Source organism: Erythrolamprus reginae, chromosome 8 (genome assembly GCF_031021105.1).
Source record: "Erythrolamprus reginae isolate rEryReg1 chromosome 8, rEryReg1.hap1, whole genome shotgun sequence".
Classification (NCBI taxonomy): Eukaryota; Metazoa; Chordata; class Lepidosauria; order Squamata; family Dipsadidae; genus Erythrolamprus; species Erythrolamprus reginae.
The window spans coordinates 14,399,196-14,419,460 of record NC_091957.1 but is presented as its reverse complement, the minus strand read 5'-3'; the positions used below and the strand labels follow the sequence as shown (position 1 = coordinate 14,419,460).

The window sequence follows — 20,265 nt, the reverse complement described above, 5'->3', positions numbered from 1 at the left end:
GAACCTGGTCATAGAACGAATTAAGTTCTTAAGTAGAGGTACCGCTATACTTGCTTTTGTATTCTTTTTGTATGTCATATTATAAATTAATAAAAACTATGGAAAATAAAAAGGGAAAAAATAATATAAAAAAGGGAAAAATAATATTAAAAAGCCCCTTGCTCCAGGCAGCTTCCTTCTCTTCCTTTTGAATTGAATTGAGTACTCTATTTGGCCAAGTGTGATTACATACATAAGCTTTCAGTGTGCATGCAAAACTACAGAATAATAATCATAATAATGATACCAATAAGAGGGGGTAGTAAAGAAGGCAATCAAATCATCCTCATCTTCATCATCCAGATATGCCTGTTCCAGGTCCTTGGTAAGGATTTGATAGGTAGACAAAAATGCTAAACTCAGTCTGAACATCTGGCTGACTGTGCAATAATCAATAATAATAATAATAATAATAATAATAATAATAATAATAATAATAATAATAATAATAAATATATATACAAATATAAATAATAGGCAAAGAACGGGTGGGATCATAAGCCCGAAAAGGAGCAAGCAAAACTACTGTGGGACTTCTGACTTCCGACTGACCGAATTCTGAAGCATAACACACCAGACATCCTGATTGTGGAGAAAAAGAAAGCATGGATCATCGACATCGCAATCCCAGGGGACAGCAGAATTGAGGAGAAGCAGCTAGAGAAATTAGTGAAATATGAAGATCTAAAAATCGAGCTGCAACGACTCTGGCATAAGCCAGTGAAAGTGGTCCCAGTGGTACTTGGCACGCTGGGCGCAGTGCCAAAGGATCTCAGCAGACATTTGAAAACCATTGGAATTGACAAAATCTCCATCTGTCAATTGCAAAAGGCCGCTTTACTGGGATCCGCACACATAATTCGCCGCTACATCACGTAGTCCTAGGTGCTTGGGAAGTGCCTGACTGGTGATGAAATACGAAATCCAGCATAGTGATCTCGTTTGCTGTGTTGTATTGACATAATAATAATAATAATAATAATAATAATAATAATAATAATAATAATAATAATAATAATAAAAATAATAATGGGTAAATATACATAGAGATTAGACAGCACTGTGAGAATTAGATGTGCAGCCATCACGAGAGAAAAAATTGTCCCTGTATCTAGTTGTTTTGGCATGCAGTGCCCTATAGTGCTGTCCCGAGGGGAGGAACTGAAATAGTTTATGCCTAGGATATGTGGAATCTGTAGATATTTTGTCTTGTGACCTGTGCAGGTCCACAATGGAAGGCAGATTGGGGTTTTTTGGCAGTCCTAACTGTCAATTGGAGTCCATTTTACCTGCCCTGTTTGGCTGCTGTACCAAACCAAACAGATAATTATAGATGAGACTCTGTAGAACTGTATCAACAGCTCCTGGGGCAGGCTGAATGTCCTGAGTTGACGTAGGAAAAACACACCTTGTTGTGTCTTTTTAATGATGGTTCTAGTGCTAGGTGTCCATTTCCAGTCCTGGGAGATTATAGAACCCCAAAACCTGAAGGGCTCTATTGCTGATACCATGCTGTTGAATATCATCAGGGGTGGTAGAATATTATTATTATTATTATTATTATTATTATTATTATTATTATTATTATTATTAGATTTGTATGCTGCCCCTCTCCGTAGACTCGGAGTGGTTCACAACAGTGATAAAAACAATACATGGTAACAAATCTAATACTTAAGAGTCTAAAAAGAAAAAAAAAACCCCAATAGATAAAATACATACACACAGTCATATCATGCACATAACTACATAGGCAAGGGGGGGATGTCTCAGTTCCCCCAACCCTGATGACAGAGGTGGGTTTTAAGGAGTTTACAAAAGGCAAGGAGGGTGGGGGCAGTCCTAATCTCTGGGGGGGAGTTGATTCCAGAGGGTCGGAGCCGCCACAGAGAAGGCTCTTCCCCTGAGTCCCACCAGACGACATTGTTTAGTCGACGGGACCCGGAGAAGGCCAACTCTGTGGGACCTAACCGGCCGCTAGGATTCGTATGGCAGAAGGCGGTCTCGCAGATATCCTGGTCCGGTGCCATGAAGGGCTTTATAGGTCATAACCAACACTTTGAATAGTATCCATTTGCCAAAACAAATCGGGAAAAAACTTACAGGGACTGAGCTGCCACCATAAATATCAGAAACTTTATTCAAAGTACACTTTACAAGTACCATTCAAGAGTAAAAAGGATAAAGTTTATTATTTTGTAAACAAATACTTTTTTAAAAAAAGAGTCCATGGACCTTTTGAGTTAAGAAGTGCAGCTATGTTTTCATTATCCTATACAATAATGCTGGTATTATGTATTTAAGCATTTGATTAAGAGATAAAACATTTCTGCCAGATGTGCAACTTACTCGTGTTACATTTAGTGGACTTTACTACTTGCCCTTCGTTAATTTGGGTTTACTATTGAGTGAGAACAAAGACAAGGTGGCTAAGCCTGAAATGGCGTGAGTTCTTCTGCCTTTAATGATTTTATTGCCATTGTAGTATCTAAACCCGATGCAAACGTCATTCCTATCAATTCCCACCAAAATGAATGTGTGGGATCAAATATTCTTCATTGCAGCACGTGGGGCTATATATTAACTGCGGGACTGGAGAGGAGACTTCAGCATTCCTTTCATTGGGGCGTAGTTCCCTCTAAGCTGAGCAGTGAGCAATCGCTCACTTAAAAATCATCATCAACTCGGAGTTTTCCAAACCTGCCCAGAAGCCGAGAGGGAAAGAGTGAGAGGGAAGGAGAGAGAGAGAGGAAGAGAGGAAGAGAGAGAAACAGATAGAAAAAAGACAGGAAGGAAAAGAGAAAGAAAAAGAATGGGAGTAAGGAAGAGAGAAAGAAAATCAAAATCTAGTTTGAAACTAGCTCAACTATTTAAGTGGCATTTTGATATTGATAGAGTTGCCCTATTATGAGCTCACTGTTATAGACACACAATATTGATTGATTGATTGATTTATTTATTTATTTATTTATTTATTAATTATTTCTGTGCCGCCCAGTCCCGAAGGGACTGCCGCTCAGACACTATACTTTTCCGCCCACCCCAAAAAAAAATTAGAGGGAACACTGCATTGGGGTGTGCCCCCCCCCCCCCCCGAAGCCTTGAGAGGACTATGAGAAATTTAACCCTGCTGTGCTGTTTGGGTCAGTGAGACCCGAAATCAAAGTTTGAGACCCTGTAAAAATTTTTCCCTGCATATCTGAAACTTGAAATTTTATGACTTTTCATCATTTCAGGGGTTCTCTCTATGAGCATTTTTTTGGGGGGCGGTGGGGGGTTTCTTTCTTGCTGAAAAAAAAGAGGTCACACTTGGTCTGTTCCTGGGTCACCCTGACCCGGACCGAAAACTCTTCATTTGAAGTGCTTATGTTTGGTCAATTTGAAAACTTTTGTCACTTGGAACGTAGTCTGAACATTTCTGCACACAATGATATGAAAATTGAACTAAAAGAAACTATGCATATTGCTTTAGTTTGATTATAAAAGGCAGACCCCCCCCCGTTTTTGTGAATTTGTTTTCAATTTATAGATGGTTTAGCTTGCAAAATGTGTTCAATTTTACTAAGATTGGTGTGGGATTGGTAGTTTGAACATTTCTGAATATAAGAAAAATATAAATGAACTGAAAGAAATTATTCTTATTGGTTTTTTAAAAATCAGAAATAAGCCCCCCCCCCGGCTGCTTGCAACCATTTTCACTTTATATTTTTTTAGGCTCCAAATCCAAAATATTTTTAATATCTTAGGCATTCATTTACTCAATTTAACATTGCTGATCATCATAAAAATATTTGTGGGGGTGGGGGCTAATTTGTTTGTGGGCAAAGAAAAAAATCACGTCGAGTCTGTTTCAGGTCGTATATGACCCAGACCAAAATGATTTTTTTAGGTACTTGAATTTGGTCTTTTTGAAAACTTTTTTCACTGGGAAACATGTATGAACATTTCTGAACATAATGGTATGAAAATTGAACTGAAAAAAATTGAGGCTTATATTTTTATTTTGATCAAAATGCCCCCCCCCCCATTTTTTCAGCATTTCATGTCAGTTTATATATTTTTAGGCTACAAATCTCTAAGGAATTTTCCCCAAAAAAGTTTTGATATACTAAATTGAACATTCCTGATCATACGAAAAATAGAAATGAACTGAAAAAAATGATGCTTATTGGTTTATTTTCGGGTGTGCATTCTGAGTTGAGCCCAGTCCTGCAATGGGCGACATGCCCAGTAACAGGACAGCAAAGATAGCCTGGCAAACTCTAAACCGATGCAGAAGAGGCAGGTGCGAAGTACGGCAGGGGGGAGCAACTAGATAGACACGGACAAAATCACTTGTGGGAGGAGAATCGTGTCCAGGTAGATCAAAAGTTTGCCCAGTGGATTAAAAGAAAAATCCAGACTTCTGTAGGTGACATTGGTAGTCGAGTCCCCATTGCGGCTGGGAGGAAAAGAGAACCACAAGGTGATGCCCGATGGCGCTGAGCTCCAGTTTCTCCTTCTCAGACACGGGATGCTGTTGCTCCCCTCTAGGAACGGGGTACACGGCAGGATCGGCAGCAGGCCTTGCTGTAGTACCAGTGGGCGCAGAGGTTCACCTTAATCGCCAGAGCGCAGTTGGTCCCTGCCTGGTCCTGACAACTGTCGTCTGTGGGAGAGAACCACAAGGTCAGAGAGGTCATCCCAGGCAAGAGGGAGAGCCGCACTGGGCCCAGCGCCTGCCCCAGTGCCAGCCTCCACCCGGTCTGCCCATGTGCGGAGCAGCATCAACAATGCCTCAGCAAGGATGTGGGGTAGCCCCCACCCACTTCCGGCTCTCGGTCTTCTGCACAAAATCAACCCCGCCATTTTCTTTGGGGGGCGGGGCTGAGCAGGGCAAAGAACCGGAGGATTTCCCGGAACCTTGGATCTGCACCAACACTGGGTCTGAAAAAATGGCGCAAACAAATTATTTCCGTTAAAATAACATTCCTTGAGGGGAAGGTGCATTTTCTTCCCGAAAAAGAAAAGCTTGGAGCCGACCCTCTTATCAAAGTTGCCCAAAGAATTCCAGGTTCCATGGAGAATCCGGGCATTCCTGCTTCCTCCAGCTGAAGTGGGTGCTGGTCTCTTTTTGCTCCGGGCTGAGTCTGCTTCCCCCTTTCAGCTGCTGCCCCCTCAGGGTAAAAGGAGGGTGATGTGGCACATGCCCCCACAAACCCCTCTCCCCCACAAGTGGCCAGTAGGTCCTTCTGGAGGGGGGATGGGTGCTCTTCTGGAAATGGGGAGGGGGCCACTCAGATGTTTCATGTGGAAGGTTGTGGTGTGGTCACATCAGCATGAGGACCAGGAAAGAGACAGACTGAATAAAACTGAATAAACAAATTATCACAGATAATCCCCACTCGGTCAAGGACCTTGGAATACTAATAACTAAAGATCTAAGTGCCAAAGCCCACTGCCACAACATCGCTAAGAAGGCCTCAAGAGTTTTTAATCTAATCCTATGTAGTTTCTGCTCTGGAAATCTCACACTACTTACCAGAGTTTACAAAACTTTCACCAGACCCATCCTCGAATACAGCTCATCTGTTTGGAACCTATACTACATTTCTGACATTAACACCCTCGAAAATGTCCAAAGATACTTCACCAGAAGAGCCCTTCACTCCTCTACCTGAAACAGAATTCCCTACGAAACTAGACTTACAATCCTGGTTCTTGAAAGCTTAGAACTACGACGCCTTAAACATGATCTAAGTATTGCCCACAAGATCATATGCTGCAATGTCCTGCCTATCAAAAATTACTTCAGCTTTAACCACAACAACAGAAGAGCACACAACAGATTCAAGCTTAATAGTAACTCCTTCAAACTTGACTGTAAAAAATATGACTTTAGTAATCGAGTTGTTGAAGCGCGGAACTCCTTACCGGATTCCGTAGTATCATCCCCTAACCCCCAACATTTTACCCTTAGACTCTCCACGGTTGACCTCTCCAGATTCCTAAGAGGTCAGTAAGGGGCGTACATAAGCGCACTAGAGTGCCTTCCGTCCCCTGTCCTATAGTCTCTCCTATATCTCATATTTTTTCTCTACTATATCCTCTATAACCTTCATTGTGTATTATTGTGTACTGGACAAAATAAATGAATGAATGAATGAATGAATGAATGAATGAATGAATGAACGAACGAATAAAATAAAAAAATAAAATAAATAAATAAATAAATAAAATAAAATAAAATAAAATAATAAAATAATAAAATAAATAAAATAAATAAATAAAATAAATAAAATAAATAAAATAAATAAAATAAATAAAATAAATAAAATAAATAAAATAAATAAAATAAATAAAATAAATAAATAAAATAAATAAAATAATAAAATAAAATAAAATAAAATAAAATAAAATAAAATAAAATAAAATAAAATAAAATAAAATAAAATAAAATAAAATAAAATAAAATAAAATAAAATAAAATAAAATAAAATAAAATAAAATAAATAAAGAAGCTGCCGGGCTTCCCAGCTCCAACACTGCCGGGTAGGGCTCACTTGTGGCACTTAAGCTACCCCCTCCCCGCTACCTGCCAGGCATCCCAGCTAACCTGGTGGCTCTGTTGGGCAAGGATGGAGGGCACAGGTCTGCTTCGCAACTGGTTTCAGGAGTGGGTCACACCCACGGACAAGATCCTTTCCTTGGTAACACTTGACATCTCGCATCCGCATACCAATACCACAGGTTTTCGTGCACTGGGAAGTAGGAACAAAATAATAATAATAATAATAATAATAATAATAATAATAATAATAATAATTATTATTTATTAGATTTGTAGGCCGCCCCTCTCTGAAGATTCGGGGCCGCTCACAACAATAACAAAACAGTGTGACAATGTAAACAAATCTAATATTAAAAAACATCTAAAAACCCCTCTTTTAAAAACCATGCAACACACGCATTCCATACATAAAACTATAAAAAGCCTGGGGGAGATGTCTCAGTTTCCTCATGCCTGGCGTTATAGGTGGGTCTTAAGTAGTTTGCGAAAGACAAGGAGGGTGGGGGCTCTGGTCCTCCTCCCACTGTCTCTGGACAGCCCAGCAAGACCTGCAGGAGCTCCAGCCAGTGACCAATGAGCCACCATGGCTGACAGGCAAAGGTGAGCCACTTAAGGCCTGGAGCATCAGGCATGATCAGAACCAACTGTGCTTTCTTGGAAGCCCCAGAGACCCAGGAGTGGTTGAGCAGGGAGGGGACATCAGGTTCCGGGCTGGGGACCGGCCAGGGGTTCATTAGTCTTGGGACGTGAAGGGAATTAATTGTGGCAGCTGGTTGTGAACTTTCCTGGTTCTTAAATTCCCCTGGCCACTAAAACATCCCCGGCTTAGCTCTGCCCTATAAGAGACAGGCTGACAGAACCACAAAGGGGTGCCTTGTTTTGAGCACGCACGCTTCATTGGGGTGGGGGAAGGACTAGAATCCAGTTGGCTGGTTTGGCCATGGCCGGTCCATTCCTGGAAGTTCCTATTTTGGCTTTGTGTCCCACAAATTGAATTACCAAAGGCCAGGTTGGCCCTCCTTCAGCCAAAGAGCCACCGCCTCCGTATAGCTGGAGGTCAAGACTGTTACGCAAACGATGTGCCCCAGGGGTATTTTCATAACCCTCCTTCTGAAGACTAGCGTTGAACGGAACCAGAAGCCCCCAGGCCCTCACCTCAGACCAAGGGGTGGTGTACCACTTGAAGCAGGGGCGCTCAAAGCAGGTGGCTTCCTCAGCCTCCTTCTTGGTGGCATCGCACGTGGCAGGGGGTCGGGTTTTGATCTTCCCATTGACAATCTCCAAGCAGAGGACTGTCCGCTTCTTCAACCCTCGGCCGCAGGTGGCGTTGCACTGCCAGAAGAAGGAAGGATCCAGAGCTGGCCTGGGCAGCCATCAGCCCGCAGAGCCCTTCCCAGGGACCCCTTACCCGTTCCCAGTCCTGGGCCATCCAGCTGGCAGGGCAGTTCTTCTCCCCACAGGGGTGGATAGCAAGGGGCTTGGCTTCAGGGTTGCACTGGGACTCCGGCACCACTCGCCCATCGCTGCTCTTGCAGTAGACCTGACGGATCATTCGGCCTGGCCCACAGCCCCCGCTGCACTGCAAGGGAGAAAGAAGGACAGACACACGTTTTCCATGGCTTCCTCGGAGTCCGGTTTGGAGGGGGCAGGCCAGGGGCTGAAGACAATGCTGTCCCTGGACTCTCAGGCATTGGGGGAGGTGGTCGGCCAGATGGAGAGCTGCCTGCCTGCACGGATACAGAGGGTTGACTGCTGACTGGCAGTGGTGCTGATAGGCAGCCAATCTCACCTGATGAGAAACAGAGGTCTACTCCACAAAGAGACAAAGGAAAAAGAGAGCACAGCGGAGGCAAGTCCAGAGAAGGGCTACAAGGCTACATTCATTCATTCATTCATTCATTCATTCATTCATTCATTCATTCATTCATTCATTCATCCAACCATTCATTCATTCATTCATTTATTCAACCAACCATTCATTCGTTCATTCGTTTAGTCATTTATTTATTTATTTATTTATTTAGTTAGTTAGTTAGTTAGTTAGTTAGTTAGTTAGTTAGTTCGTTCGTTCGTTCGTTTAGTTAGTTAGTTAGTTAGTCCAATACACAATAATACACAATGAAGGTTATAGAGGATATGTGAGAGAAGAAATAGAAGATATAGGAGAGACTATAGGACAGGGGACGGAAGGCACTCTAGTGCGCTTATGTACGCCCCTTACTGACCTCTTAGGAATCTGGAGAGGTCAACGGTGGAGAGTCTAAGGGTAAAATGTTGGGGGTTAGGGGTTGATACTACAGAGTCTGGTAATGAGTTCCACCCTTCGACAACCCGATTACTAAAGTCATACTTTTTACAGTCAAGGAATGGGAGGAGGCCGTCCCATTCCTCCTCACAAGGAACCACTGGAGCGGAGTAACTGAAGGAGAAGCTGTGGGGAGTTCCTCTTTGCCAGGAATAATTGTTTGCTTTGGCTTTGACTCATGTCCCTCTCTCTGTGTTTCTCTAACAAAAATGGTATGTGCAGGTGAAGCTTCACCTGCTTACCTGCTGCTTGCACAGCCCTGTTCTTAACAGTTCTAACGGACTGGCACAGGTCTCCCCAGTCCAAGGGTTGGGGACCCCTGAGCTAAGAGAAGAGCTACCCAGGACGCTGTGTGTAGCATCTATCTATCTATCTATCTATCTATCTATCTATCTATCTATCTATCTATCTATCTATCTATCTAATCTCTCTCTATCTTATCTCTCTCTCTCTCTCTTCTCTCTCTCTTCTCTCTCTCTTCTCTCTCTCTCTATCTTCTCTCTCTCTCTCTATTCTCTCTCTCTCTCTATCTTATCTCTCTCTCTCTCTCTCTCTCTCTCTCTATCTATCTATCTTATCTACCTACCTACCTACCTACCTATTTATTTGTATGCCGCCTCTCTCCGAGGATTCAGAGCAGCATGTTGAAGTGGCAGGTGCTGCAGGAAACCCTTGAGGCCATCCAGTGCACCCCGTGGGGCAAAAATCCAGGGAGGCATCCATCATGGACTGGGAAGGAGAGCATCCCCCCTTCCCCCAATTACCTGACCTCTTGGCTTCACTGCCAATCCCCCTCCCTGGGCCTGCTAGGAATCTGCTTTCCTGCAGGAAGCAATGTCAATGTTTCAAAAGGGATGCTATTAAAAAATCCAAAATCAGAATGTTTGAAGCCTTCAAAGTTATTTTGATGCACAGAGACTGCCTAGCCCCAGAGCCAAAAGTCAGGTGATTTCATTTTGTGGAAGAATAGCAATAGCATTTAGATTTATATATCGCTTCACAATGCTTTTACAGCCCTCTCTAAGCAGTTTACAGACTTGGTCTCTTTCCCCCAATAATCTGGGTCCTCATTCTACCCACCTGGGAAGGCTGAGTCAACCTTGAGCCGGTGGTGAGATTTGAACTGCTGAACTACAGGTAGCAGTTAGCTGAAGGAGCCCGCAGTGCTGCACTCTAAGTACTGCGCGCCTTGGGCTGCAAACCAGATACTAGATTAACTGGCGCCCCTTCTCTGATCCGGAAGGCAGGCTCACTCCATATCTTGTGACCCACAGCAGCCTCCCGATCGCTGCTCCTGCAAATATCCCAGCCTCCCTCTCCCCTGGTCAGCCAGACCCCCTTCTGTCCAAAAGTCTTACCGGTCCCCAGTCAGAGACTGTCCACTGCCGGTCGCAGGGTGGCCCAGTGCAATTCTGATCGGCCGCTGGCTTGGTGCTGGCATTGCACAGCCTCTCTTCTTCCGAACAGCGGATGTCTCGGCTCACCACACTATTCTCGCCACACCTGGCTGTGCACTGCAGGGGGAAGGGGAGATAGGGAGAGTTAGCTTTGGCAGCTCCTGGATTCACGGTGGATGGTAGGCCCGAGAGAGTTGACCCTCTGCCCCGAAGGAGAAGCGTAAAAAAGGAGCAAGCCCCCCACAAAAAACTGAACCCCAGAATCGATTTGCGCAATTTGGGTAGGTGGGGGGAAGCACCTTGATTGTTACTTCCACAAGGACAGAGGAGAAGGGTCATCCAGAGAGACCTGCTGGTTAGCGTTGTTGTTGTTGTTGTTATTATTATTATTATTATTATTATTATTATTATTATTATTATTTATTAGATTTGTACCCCTCATCATCTTCTTTTAACGAGGCCATAATCCCTTGCAGAGGAGAGTCTGGGCAACTGAATGGAGCAGAATGTGTTAATGGCCAGATGCCCTTCCTGTCACCAATGCGGAGTTACATTCAGCAGATATATATTCTCATTGAGCCCAGAGAGAGAAATATCTGCCTCTACCTAGAACTGAACTCATATCTCCAAGACCGCCTTCTGCTGCGTGAATCCCAGTGACCGGTTAGGTCCCACAGAGTTGGCCTTCTCCGGGTCCTGTTGACAAAACTATGTTGTCTGGCGGGACCGAGGGGAAGATAATAATAATAATAATAATAATAATAATAATAATAATTATTATTATTATTATTATTATTATTATTAATTAGATTTGTATGCCGCCCCTCTCCGAAGAGCCTTCTCTGTGGTGGCCCCAACCCTCTGGAATCAACTCCCCCCGGAGATTAGGACTGCCCCCACCATCCTTGCCTTTCGCAAACTCCTTAAAACCCACCTCTGTCACCAGGCCTGGGGGAATTGATTCCCCTGGGCCATTTCCGCTTTACGTATGGTTTGTATGAGATGTATGATTGTTTTTTATATTAAAGGTTTTAAATTGTTTTAACCATTGGATTTGTACTGTTTTGTTGTGGTGAGCCTCTCCGAGTCTCCGGAGAGGGGCGGCATACAAATCTAACAAATAATAATAATAATAATAATAATAATAACAACAACAACAACAACAACAACAACAACAACAACAACAACAACAACAGCAGCTACTGGAAAAGACTCCCAGAGATGGCCACTGCTCCCACCAACTCTAAGGCTTCCCACACAGCGAGGTCATCCACAGGGATCGAAGCACAGGGACCCCTCAGCCAGAATTTACCTCAGACCACTCAGACATTTCCCACTGTGGCCCACAGGACGGGTTCTGGCAGGCTTTCCTCTCTTCTGGCCGAGCAATGTCAGCCGATTCACACAGGTTGCTGTAGACGGAGCTGTCCAGGCCCGGTGACAGCATCTTCCAGCAACGGACAATCCGGAACTGGTGACCTTCTCCGCAGGTCCTGGAGCACTCGCTCCAGCTGCTGGTCTCCCACCTGTCCAAGGCAAGGTGGTATTTTTTTTTAATTTTATTTATTTATTTTGTCCAATACACAATGAGGGTTTTAGTGGGTATATATATATATATACACACATATAGTAAAATACATGATGAAGGTTATAGAGGAGATACTCATAGTAAAATATATCTAAGAAAGAATAGAAAAGAAGGTATAGTAATAGAACATATCAATGAAAGAATAGAAGAAGAGATATAGGAATAGAAGAAAGGTATAGGAGATAGAGGAGAGCAATAGGACAGGGGACGGAAGGCACTCTAGTGCACTTGTACTCGCCCCTTACTGACCTCTTAGGAATCTGGATAGGTCAACCGTGGATAATCTAAGGGTAAAGTGTTGGGGGTTTGGGGATGACACTATGGAGTCTGATAATGAGTTCCACGCTTCGACAACTCGGTTACTGAAGTCATATTTTTTACAGTCAAGTTTGGAGCGGTTAATATTAAGTTTAAATCTGTTGTGTGCTCTTGTGTTGTTGTGGTTGAAGCTGAAGTAGTTGCCGACAGGCAGGATGTTGCAGCATATGATCTTGTGGGCAATATTTAGATCTTGCTTAAGGCGTCTTAGTTCTAGGCTTTCTAGGCCCAGGATGAGGAACCAGGATCTTCGGAGACGATTAGGACTGTGATCAGGTTCGGTTTTGCTATTCTTCATCTCCCGAAAGGGATGGCCCATTTAAGTGAAGTTGCCTCAAAATGACATTTAAATCAAAAGCTGGTTTTTTTAAAAAAAACAACAACAACTCAGGGCCTCCAAATTTGGAGCATGCTGGCAGCATTTAGATTTGCCAACTTCTGTTCCAAAGTGCACAGATCTGGTTATCAGCTGCCTTTGGGCCAGATTCTAATCACAGTGCCCAGTCCAACACAATATCACTGAAAAAGAAAAACAACAAATCCAAGAAGAAACCAGCATGTTGCACAAAGATTTCTCTGATAAACTGAAAGCCAGAAAAGACAACTGCAAAAAAAAAGGGGGGAAGGTGGGACACATAATTCTGAATATCAACATATATTTACAGAATATCTGCAAATATCAACAGTTAACCTGAATCTGCAAATCTGGTCAGGAAAGCAAAGAACGGCCAAAGACAGCATTAGAAAAAAATGTGTTGAGACTTTGGGGAAAGTGCAAAGAGCAGCTAAGACAATTAAAGACCTGGACACATATGAAAAACGATTGGGGTGTGTGTGCCATTTTATTTTTCTAATTACATTTGCTTTGCAGTCAGGGATTAGAAACATAGAAACATAGAAGTCTGACGGCAGAAAAAGACCTCATGGTCCATCTAGTCTGCCCTTATACTATTTTCTGTATTTTATCTTAGGATGGATATATGTTTATCCCAGGCATGTTTAAATTCAGTTACTGTGGATTTATCTACCACGTCTGCTGGAAGTTTGTTCCAAGGATCTACTACTCTTTCAGTAAAATAATATTTTCTCATGTTGCTTTTGATCTTTCCCCCAACTAATTGATTGTGATTATCTCCCTTGCTACCTTTCATAGGTGTGTTGTGGCTGTCCAACACCAGAGCCTCCCCTGACGTTCCGGAGGGAGGGTCTCTTGTCTTCATGCAGGAAAATCTATCTATCTATCTATCTATCTATCTATCTATCTATCTATCTATCTATCTATCTATCTATCTATTTTATTTTATTTGTCATACAAATATAGTATTGTATTGTAGTATGTTTAACATAATATAAGTATAAAGTAGAGATAGAAAAGATAAAAAAGACATTAGGATAGGTAGGCACAAAGGTGCAATTATGCATGCCCCTTACAGACCTCTTAGAAAAGGGGAGAGGTCTATTGTAGACAACCTAAGGTTGAAGATTTTGGGATTGGGGGAAACAGAGTCCGGTAGTGAATTCCAGGCGTTGACCACTCTATTGCCGAAATTGTATTTTCTGCAGTCTAGTTTGAAGCAATTTACATTTAGTTGGTATCTATTGCATGCTCTTGTGCTGTTGTTGTTAAAGGTGAAGTAGTCGCTAACATGGAATACATTGTGATGTATGATTTTATGAACAACAGTTAAATCAGTTCGGAGGCGGCGTAGCTGTAAATTTTCTAAACACAGTAATTGTAGTAGTAATGAGGACCCAGATTGTGGGGGCAATAGCCTAGCTCTGTTAAAAAAGTGCTATTGCTAACATGTTGTAAGCCGCCCTGAGTCTAAGGAGAAGGGCGGCATAAAAATCAAATAGATAGATAGATAGATAGATAGATAGATAGATAGATAGATAGATAGATAGATAGATAGATAGATAGAAAGAAAGAAAGAAAGAAAGAAAGAAAGAAAGAAAGAAAGTCTGGAGGAGTAAGGTAATTTGTTGTGTGAAGAGGAGTGGAGGACTCTTCTTGTGAAGCATTTCTGGACTCCTTCAATTGTATTAATGTCTGTTATGCAGTTCACCAAAGGGGCTGGGCACTCCGGCAATATTCTAAGCACAGACACAGGACTCCTGGGAATAAAAGCTGCCCAGCTGCCTCTGGGCTTTGATTTCCCCAGCAAAGCAGCAAAAAGACAAACCTGGGTTGGCATTCTCTTCCTGCACAGAATTCGTGGATGGGCTCAGGCCGCGTGGCTGCATCACAGAAAAGGTCCTCCACCTCCGTGCCGTCGTAACGGATGCACATGGCATAGGTGGACATCACTCCTGCATTCAGAAGACCAAAGCAATCAGTCCTTCACTGCCATGGCTGTCTGTTTGCACAAATGTCATCCAGAACCCTTCCCCCCTCCCATTTCCACAGCAGTTGTAAAAGTCAAGGCACCTCCTGGTCTCCTTTTACCACCTTGAATGAATTACACTCGACCCCCCTAATCCCTGCAAAAACAGAGAAGTAATCTGAGCTCATTCACCAAGATGAGATAGGGGGAAAGAGACCGTTCATTGGTTCACATTGAGGGGAAAAAAACTTAAACTGCTTTTTATTTTTATTTTATTTATTTATTTTGTCCTATTTATTTATTTATTTATTTATTGATTGATTGATTGGTTGATTGATTGATTGATTGGATTTGTATGCCGCCCCTCTCCATAGACTCGGGGCGGCTAAAAACAATAATAAAAACAGCATGTAAATCCAATACTACAACAACTAAAAAACCCTTATTTTAAAACCAATCACACCTACAAACAAACATACCATGCATAAATTGTAAAGGCCTAGGGGAAAAGAGTATCTCAGTTCCCCCATGCAATACACATTGAAGAGAATAGACATGTAGTAATATATATAAAGAAAAGGATAGAATAAAAGATATAAAAATAGAGGAGAAGATATATGAAAGGAAGAAAAGATCAATGAGATGAGGAGAGACAATTGGATAGGGGATGGAAGGCACACTAGTGCACTTATGTACGCCCCTTACTGACCTCTTAGGAACTTGGAGAGGTCAATCGAGGATAGTCTAAGGGAAAAATGTTGGGGGCTAGGGGTTGACACTACTGAGTCAGGTAATGAGTTCCACGCTTCGACAGCTCGATTGCTGAAGTCACATTTTTTTACAGTCAAGTTTGGAGCGGTTAATATTAAGTTTGAATCTGTTGCGTGCTCTTGTGTTGTTGCGATTGAAGCTGAAGTAGTCATTGACAGGTAGAATGTTGCAGCATATGATCTTGTGGGCAATACTTAGATCGTGTCTTAGGCGTCGTAGTTCTAAGCTTTCTAGACCCAGGATTGTTAGTCTACTTTCGTAGGGTATTCTGTTTCGAGTGGAGGAGTGAAGAACCAGTGTGTCGAAGGGTTTAGGGCAGGGGTGTCAAACTCGATTTCACTGAAGGCGGCATCAGGGTTGTATTTGATCTCGGGTGTACTAGGATGGATTATTATTATTATTATTTATTAGATTTGTATGCCGCCCCTCTCCGTAGACTCGGGGCGGCTCACAGCATACAATAAGACAATTCATAACAAATCTAATAAATTTAAAAAACATTAAAAAAACCCATTATTAAACCAGTCATACACACAGTCACACCATACATAAATTATATAGGCCCGGGAGAGGGAGGGGGAATGCCTCAATTCCCCCATGCCTGACGGCAGAGGTGAGTTTTAAGAAGTTTACGGAAGGCAAGGAGGGTGGGGGCAGTTCTAATCTCTGGGGAGAGCTGGTTCCAGAGGGTCGGGGCCACCACAGAGAAGGCTCTTCCCCTGGGACCCGCCAGACGACATTGTTTAGTCGACGAGACCTGGAGAAGGCCAACTCTGTGGGACCTAACCGGTCGCTGGGATTCATGCGGCAGAAGGCAGTCCCTGCGATATTCTGGTCCGATGCCATGAAGGGCTTTATAGGTCATAACTAACACTTTGAATTGTGAGCGGAAATTGATCGGCAACCAATGCAGACTGTGGAGTGAAATACGAAATCCAGCATAGTGATCTTGTTTGCTGTGTTGTACTGACATAATAATAATAATAATAATAATAGCACATCGGCTCTCCTTGAAAGCTACAGGACCACGGAAAAGGCTAGCTGGGTCTGCTTCACTTCCCAAGCAGACTGGCCAAGGGTTCCCCTTGTAAGCTCTTTTAGAAGCTGCTTACCTGTGGTGCATGTGGAACTGCAGGGCTCATGGGAGGAGAGCTTCCAACGGTACATGTCAGCTGGGCTCATATTTTGGCCTTTCCGAAAGAGTTTCAACCGGTTCCTAAAGAACAAAAAGGCCCAATGATTTTTCTGGCAAAGCCAATTTTAGAGAGAGAAAGGTTTGGGTCCCAAAGTTTGAATTTGGGAAAGATATGTTCATAAGGTTGTGCTTTTAAAAATAGTGTTTTGGATTGTTTGGTTAAACATACCTGTCCTGTTCCCCAAGCAGAATCCCCAGCCCGGTTATTGGCAGAGCTTCCACTGTCTAGAAACAGAGAGAATGGGATAAAAATACCCACAAGCAGAAACAGTTCCATTTACACACACACACACACACACACCTGTAGGCTGATTAATGCCAAAAACAGCTAATTTCATGCTGTGAGACCACTTCACATAATGACTCCTTTATGGTCTAACCCAGTGGTTTCCAATGTGGAGCCCACACCCCACAGGGGAACAATTTGATTTTTAATGGGGGCATTTCGAAAACGTGTGGTGACTAGAGTCGCCACAAAAGGCGAACCTTTTTTCCCTTGGGTGCCGAAAGAGCGTGCATGTTCACTATCGCGTATGCACAAGTGTCCACACCCATAATTCAATGCCTGGGGAAGGCGAAAACAGATTCTCCCACTATCCAGAGGCCTTCTGGTGGACCGGAAATGGCCTGTTTCCCAACTTCTGGTGGGCCCAGTAGGCTCGTGTTTCACCCTCTCCAGGCTCCAAAGGCTTCCCTGGAGCCGGGGGAGGGTAAAAACATCCCCCCCAGGCTCTCTGGAAGCCAAAAACACATCTGCATTGGTTGCCGATCAATTTCCGCTCACAATTCAAAGTGTTGGTTATGACCTATAAAGCCCTTCATGGCATCGGACCAGAATATCTCTGGGACTGCCTTCTGCCGCACGAATCCCAGCGACCGGTTAGGTCCCACAAAGTTGGCCTTCTCTGGGTCCCATCGACTAAACAATGTCATTTGGCGGGACCCAGGAGAAGCGCTTTCTCTGTGGCGGCCCCGACCCTCTGGAACCAGCTCCCCCTGGAGATTAGAACTGCCCCCACCCTCCTTGCCTTTCGTAAAGTTCTTAAGACCCATCTCTGCCATCAGGCATGGGGAAACTGAGACATCTCCCCTAGGCCTATACAGTTTATACATGGTATGTTTGTGTGTATGTTTGCTTTTAATAATGGGGTTTTTAGTGTTTTTTAAATTATTAGATTTGTTCTTATATTGTCTTTGTTATTATTGTGAGCTGCCCCGAGTCTACGGAGAGGGGCGGCATACAAATCTAATAAATAATAATAATAATAATAATAATAATAATAATAATAATAAACATCTGGTTGAAAGGCCAGTGCTGACCGCTATCTGAGAGATGACATGCAAGTTTTCAAAAGGACAGGAAGCCAGCTGGAAAAACCTGAAAATACCCAGGCTTTCCTTCTGACTAGCAAAGCCGTACTCCTGGACTTCCGGAAGACATTAAAAACATGGCTATGTCAGCAGGCCTGGGGCCGTTGAACTCCGGCCTAGAATGGGATGAAGGTCTTTGTTTGGGGATTTTAATTGTAATGCGGTATATTGTTTTATTTATGTACGCTGCCCAGAGCCCGTCAGGAGTTGGGTGGCTTATAAACCTAATAAAATAATAAAATATAATAAACTTTTTGCAAGAGTAAGATAAGGATATTAAGAAAATATGTACAACAAGCAGAACGTTACACAATCTGCAGAAGAAGAGTGTGCGTGTCCACCTGTGTGTTTGTAGTTCTCTATGTTTTATAGTTCTGCTTCATACTCTTTGTTTTAAGAAAAACAAAACTGTATATAGACAGCACAAATTAGGCATTGGACTCTTACCTGAATGCCTCTTCTTGTACGCTGAGCGGGTACAGCAGTCACATGGGTTGCTCACTGTCCAATCTGCTTAGGACCGAGCCTTGTCTTTTAAAAGATTGGTGGATCTGCCCCTTCCCAGAATTCGCGAATCCGTAGACTTGGCTCGATAGTGGTGGCTCAAATTTAATGCTCTACTCTCATGAATGAAGATAAAGTGTAGAAAAACACAAACAAATAGTCAGATAAGACATAGGGAGGGAAGTGACTGCTGCACCCACTCAGTACACGAGAAGAGGCATTCAGGTAAGAGTCCAACACCTATTCTCCATACTGAATGAGCAGGTCCAGCAGGGTCTAATAGTTTCTGAGTGAAAAGGTAATTTAGAAACTAAGGAAACTGAAGTACTTATCTAATAATTGCAGAGAAAGACAAAGAAGGGAAGATGTTTGGAGAGGAGCTGAGCCACCACGCATCCTGCCGGTAGGAGGACCGAGTGAATTCTGGGAAGAGGCAGTTCCAGCAATCTTTTAAAAGACAACGCTCGGTCCTAAGCGGATTGGACAGCGAGCAACCCACGTGACTGCTGGACCCACTCATTCAGTACAGAGAATATGGCGTTTTGTGGTGGTATAGATTTTTTTGATGTGTGTGTATATACACATGTGTGCCAGATTGTCCATTCCTCCCACCCCACCGTCGGCTGATGGGTGGGCCGCCACCTGGGGCCCCAGGGTCCCAGGCCCAGGGCAAGAGGCCCTGCACCCTTTCCCCAACTGTTGCTCACAGATAGCCGCAGAACTGCTTCGCTGCTTGAAAATGGGCCCAGGACGAAGTGCGGAGAAGTCCTGCCTCTGAATTGCCAAATCAGGGCTGATCACATTTCTTGACAGCAGAAGCTCTGGAATAATCCCTTTCCTTTCCTCTCAACAATGGGACTGAAGGGTTCTCTCTTACCACCCTCCTGCACACACCTCTCCCAACCACTGCAAAAGTCGCAACTGTGTTGGATTCCTCCTTAAATAACTCAATTGTAAACCCATGCATATCTACCCGGGAGTAACAAGCTCCACTTGATAAACTAAAAATGCAGTTAGGATTATATAGTCAGCTTCTCCAGTCTGCAAACTGACCAATGGCAAGAACATTATTTTAAACTTTTGAAAGGCCAGTGAAACAAAGACATATTTGCACAATGTAGAGAAATTCCTAAAAGGACTCTCCCTCGTCCACCCCAATTTTCATTATCTTCAGAGTTAAACCACTGCCCAGAGCGAAGGGAACGTTTCTTTTCTCTGGGGACTGGCAGAGGTTTATTCCATCTCCAAGCACCCAGAGAAAGGAAAATACTTCGTTCGCTCTGGACTGCCAAAGCCTCCTTAAGTGCCACCGAAAGGCTCCTCTGGCAATCCAGAAAAGCCTGAGATGGCTGGGATTAAAGGGGAAATGGCAGGAAACTGTCCAGGCCTTCGGGCCGCTCTCAAATTTCCTGGGAAGTTTTTCCGGGCTTGGGTTCTTAAGTAGAAAATGGTTCTTAAGAAGAGGCAAAAAAATCTTGAACACCCGGTTCTTATCTAGAAAAGTTCTTACGTAGAGGTACCACTGTAGTTCAAAGATTTTTGTGCTGGGCTCAGCAAGGATCAGCCCAATACTTCTTCCTGCCAGATCACCATGTTTACAACTTTTGAGGTTTCGTAGTCCTTTCCCCATTTTTCAAGAGAAAAGAAGTACATGCCTCCTATGTATTAAGATAGAAGGGAAACAGTCTCTCCTAGGTCAACCTTCCCAGGTAAACTAAACCGGGAACACGACCAGATGAGACAATTCTATTTTTTGTAAAGCTACATTATTAGAATCATGCAGTTGATGTGTATGTCTGTGTGCTTCCTACGTTTCTTTCTCTGATCATTAGATCACTTGGGGCTCCTGCCTTGCTTGTCTGATCATTCCCTCCTTCTCTCTTCCTTCATCAAGGCCATTCTC

At 43.3% G+C, this 20,265-nt stretch overlaps 1 protein-coding gene across 1 annotated transcript in view; it reads right to left on the bottom strand.

The window, feature by feature from the left end:
* Positions 1–4,198: 4,198 nt before the first annotated feature.
* ADAMTSL2 (ADAMTS like 2) overlaps positions 4,199–20,265 on the bottom strand; it is a 41,392-nt gene continuing 25,325 nt past the window's right edge. The window contains exons 12-19 of the mRNA XM_070758911.1: positions 16,405–16,508; positions 14,381–14,507; positions 11,604–11,817; positions 10,253–10,408; positions 7,998–8,168; positions 7,745–7,921; positions 6,635–6,779; positions 4,199–4,687 (exon numbers count right to left, since the gene is read on the bottom strand). Coding sequence (XP_070615012.1) covers positions 4,569–4,687; positions 6,635–6,779; positions 7,745–7,921; positions 7,998–8,168; positions 10,253–10,408; positions 11,604–11,817; positions 14,381–14,507; positions 16,405–16,508 — 1,213 coding nt within the window. The 3' untranslated portion in view covers positions 4,199–4,568. The remainder of the gene's footprint in view (positions 4,688–6,634; positions 6,780–7,744; positions 7,922–7,997; positions 8,169–10,252; positions 10,409–11,603; positions 11,818–14,380; positions 14,508–16,404; positions 16,509–20,265) is intronic.